Raw genomic sequence first — 3,706 nt, forward strand, 5'->3', positions numbered from 1 at the left:
CTCCTGACCCAGCAGACAGCACTGAGGGGACAGCCCACTTTCATTAGTGGTTCCTAAGGGGGGATCCGGGCAAACACCTTTCTTATAAAGAAAGCTTAATTCCAAGTTTCTTGCTCTCTGTCTTGGAAACTTATGCCTTATGAAACTGACCGGGCCGGCCCTGAGTGCTTCTCTCCGGTGTGAGTTCGCTGGTGGTGATTAAAAGTGGAACGCTGACTGAAGGCCTTCCCACACTCAGTACACTCGTAGGGCTTCTCGCCAGTGTGAACTCTCTGGTGCACGATGAGCTGTGAGCTGTCACTAAAGGCTTTCCCACAATCACGGCATTTATACGGTTTCTCCCCAGTATGAGTTCTCTGATGTACCATTAGACTGGAGCTGTAACTGAAGACCTTCCCACATTCATTACATTCATAAGGCTTCTCGCCGGTGTGAATCCTCTGGTGTATGATGAGGTGTGAGTTTTGATTGAAGGATTTTCCACACTCATTGCATGTATAGGGCTTTTCACCTGTGTGAAGTCTCTGATGTCGAATAAGACATTTACTCAGGCCAAATGCCTTCCCACACTCATGACATTCAAAAGGTTTTTCTCCAGTATGAATTCGCTCATGGTCGACAAGCTGAGAGTTCTGACTGAAGGCTTTCCCACACTCCCTACATTTGTAGGGCTTTTCCCCAGTGTGGAGGCTTTGATGTCGAATAAGACATTTATTCCAACTGAAGGCTTTGCCACATTCAATACACTCATAAGGCTTCTCCCCAGTGTGGATTCTCTGATGGTCCATAAGATTTCTATTAGAACAGAAAGCTTTCCCGCATTCATTACACTTGTAGAGTTTCTCACCACTGTGAAGTACCTGATGTTGGACGAGACTTTTACTCCGAATGAAGGTCTCCCCACACTCACTGCATTCATAAGGTTTCTCCCCAGTATGGGTTCTCTGGTGGTCAATGAGTTGGGAGCTCTGAGTGAAGGCTTTTCCACATTTATTACATTCATACGGTTTCTCCCCATTATGGTGTCTCTGGTGTTGAATGAGATGGGAGCTGTGCCGGTAGGTCTTCCCACACTTGCTGCATTCATAGGGCTTTTCCCCTGTGTGGGTTCTGAGATGAACTATGAGCTGAGAGGTCTGCCTGAAAGTCTTACCACACTCGTTACACTCATAGGGCTTCTCTCCAGTGTGGATTCTCTGGTGGCCGATGAGGTGTGAGCTCCAACTGAAAGCTTTGCCGCATTCATCACACTGATGGAATTTCTGTGACTTCAGAACTTGATGTTCTGCAGGACTGGAAGACAGAGTCTGATGTTCCCCAAGTTCCTTAGATTCATCACATCCGTCTTCTGTGGATCTCTTTTTATCCTCACGTGTTACTTCCAGGAAATCGCTTTGCAGTCGGCCGCCTTCCTCCTCGGAGGGGTGTGCTTCTCGCTTCCCTAAAGCATCTTCACAGGCATTTCCAGCTCCTGGTCCCCCGGGAACCACCCCATATAGGCCTCCTGATGTCCCATCAGATGACTCTAATTCTTTAGAAATTTCCTGCCTTCCAGGCAACTCTGAATTCTCCATCCTAGTCTCACCTGAGGCCAAAAGAAAGAAGAAAAAAGCTTTACTCCCTTCTTGTCCTACTGAGAAAACAGAATCATCAGGAGTCTACGCACCTGGAAAAGCCTTCACGTTACAGGTAAACAGGAGGTGACACACTGAGAACAAGAGAGAAATGACTCCAATTTTTCTTCCTGGACAGAAAGACAAAGAGGGGAACGGTCAGTGGAGGAGAGTGGGTGAAGAGTCATTAGGACAGGTAATAGGTCAGCACAGCCAAGTGAAGTGGGCGATTGGAAGGTACGAGAAGGACCAGATGTAAAGCATGTTTGATCTCCCATAAGTTACTGTGACGCTCTGTGTCCTTTGTAAATGATAACCTCTTAAGATCTTTTCCAACCATGACATTGAACAGTGCTATGATTCTCAGCAAAGATGTTGGGGGGGAGAGAGAGTGAGGGCAAACACCTCATACAAATATGAAAAAAAGCATGGGCAAACATGAGCATCAAAGGGAGATTTCCATTATGAGAGTATAATTAGAAAAAACATATTTAAAAGGAGTGATTCTGATATGACAGGACAGTGACAGGAATTTGAGAAACCATGGGTTCAGAAGCACTGATGGTGAGACCGCGGCTCGGGGACCGCGGATCCTGCGGATCCTGAAGAACTGGACTTGTGAAGGCTGCTCCGCACTCCCTGCGTGCATAAGTTTTCTCCGAGTATGAATTAAATAATTTAAAATATAAATAAAAATATAGCTTTGGCATATTAATAATCTGGAATCATAAGGATACTGAACAGATGGATATTTGCTTTTGAATTCTGTAATTTTTAAATATAAAAGCTGGTAGAAGGCAGAACCTCACAGTCATCTAAATGCAAAAGTTTTGGTCTGTATCATCTTTAACAGGGCCATAGGCTTCATGCCCTTTTTTGTGTTTTTTTTTTCCCATTCTTCACGCCATTTTAGCATATGGAAAGTTAGAGCTACATGGTCCCTTGCCTGAAATCAAAGTGACTCCTAAGCCCACCTCTCCAGAGTTGGCTACTGTCATTCAAAGAACCTAACCCCCAAAATCCCCTTCCAGAAAATTATCAAACCCCAGTCTTTGCTCACAGGGAAGATGAGGCAACCATGCTTTGTGCCAAGGTTCACAGCTAGTCTCATGATGGACCACCATCAATAAAAAGAGAAAACAGATATGCAGGGAGCAGCTGAGGTACATTCCCAGAACAACGCTAGCATAAAAATTCATTTCCCTTTGTTGCTGAGGCTCCCAGGCTCCCCTGTTTCAATGAGGCCCTGCTTCCCGAAGTCTGGTCTAGCCGGTCAGTCGGTACAGGATGCCCGTTCCTTTAGCCTTATTCTAAGTAACTTAGCTCGTTACTTACAATAACTGGAGCGGGTCTCTACTCCGTATAAACACAAACTCTAACTAAACCACCCCAGCTCAATTCATAACGAAGTAAAGAGAATGCTGCTAACTGTTAAAGCTGGGTGATGGGCGCAGAGGACCATTATACTGTTAGGCTTTACGTGTGCGATTTTTCATAATAAAAAGTTAGGAAAGAAGAGAAATACGGCAAAGACAACGTGAAGGATGCAGCTGCTGAGTTCCGGGGCGCAGACGCATTACCCAGGGAGGCCACGCCGCGGTGCGTTCCCGGCACGACGTTCCGGCACAGGCCTCTCTGACTCGGCGCCGGGCCCTGCCTCCTCTTCCCCGTGTGGTCCGCAGACGGGAGCTCGGGCGCTGCAGAGCCCTGCAAGGACAAGCCCGGGCTGCCCAGAGCTGCTCCCCCACCTGAAGGGCGGTCCTCACAGACCCCACGAGCCCAGGTAAGGGCCCTGGTGCGCACAGGGGTGGAGGAGGAGAAGCCGGGACGACACAAGGGGACAGGTCTGGGGCCAGAGAGCGTCCACGGACACAGCCCCCGGGGAAGCAAGAGGACAGGAGGCCACAGGCGCGGTCACAGAACCGGCCAGCACCCCGGGGACGAGCCCTCGCTATTCCGGGGCCCGGGGCTCAGGAGCTCGGGAGAGGCACAAAGAGCCAGGCTCACCTGCGGCCGGGCCATCCGAAGCACAGCTGCCGCCGCCTGGTCTCCTGGGTTCCCCTCCTGGGGCAGGGCAGGCCCCGGGGAGGCAG

General features: G+C 49.1%; 1 protein-coding gene across 1 annotated transcript; it reads right to left on the reverse strand.

The window, feature by feature from the left end:
* Nucleotides 1–3,706, reverse strand: LOC150005334 (uncharacterized). The gene is made up of 3 exons (XM_090284595.1): nucleotides 3,621–3,706; nucleotides 3,194–3,320; nucleotides 1–1,585 (listed from the first exon to the last, which is right to left on the reverse strand). Exons 1-3 carry the CDS (start codon nucleotides 3,633–3,635, stop codon nucleotides 138–140), a joined length of 1,590 nt encoding a protein of 529 aa, XP_090140721.1. The 5' UTR covers nucleotides 3,636–3,706; the 3' UTR covers nucleotides 1–137.

The sequence above is a fragment of the Furipterus horrens genome, unplaced genomic scaffold (genome assembly GCF_987537825.1).
Source record: "Furipterus horrens unplaced genomic scaffold, mFurHor1.1.pri manual_scaffold_7, whole genome shotgun sequence".
NCBI lineage: Eukaryota > Metazoa > Chordata > Mammalia > Chiroptera > Furipteridae > Furipterus > Furipterus horrens.

Bases quoted from the DNA above. Each gene is read 5' to 3' on its own strand.
- LOC150005334 (XM_090284595.1), bottom strand. The intron at 1,586-3,193 runs GTAATGCGTCTG...TTTTGGCCTCAG, and splicing joins CCGCGGCGTGGCCTCCCTGG to GTGAGACTAGGATGGAGAAT.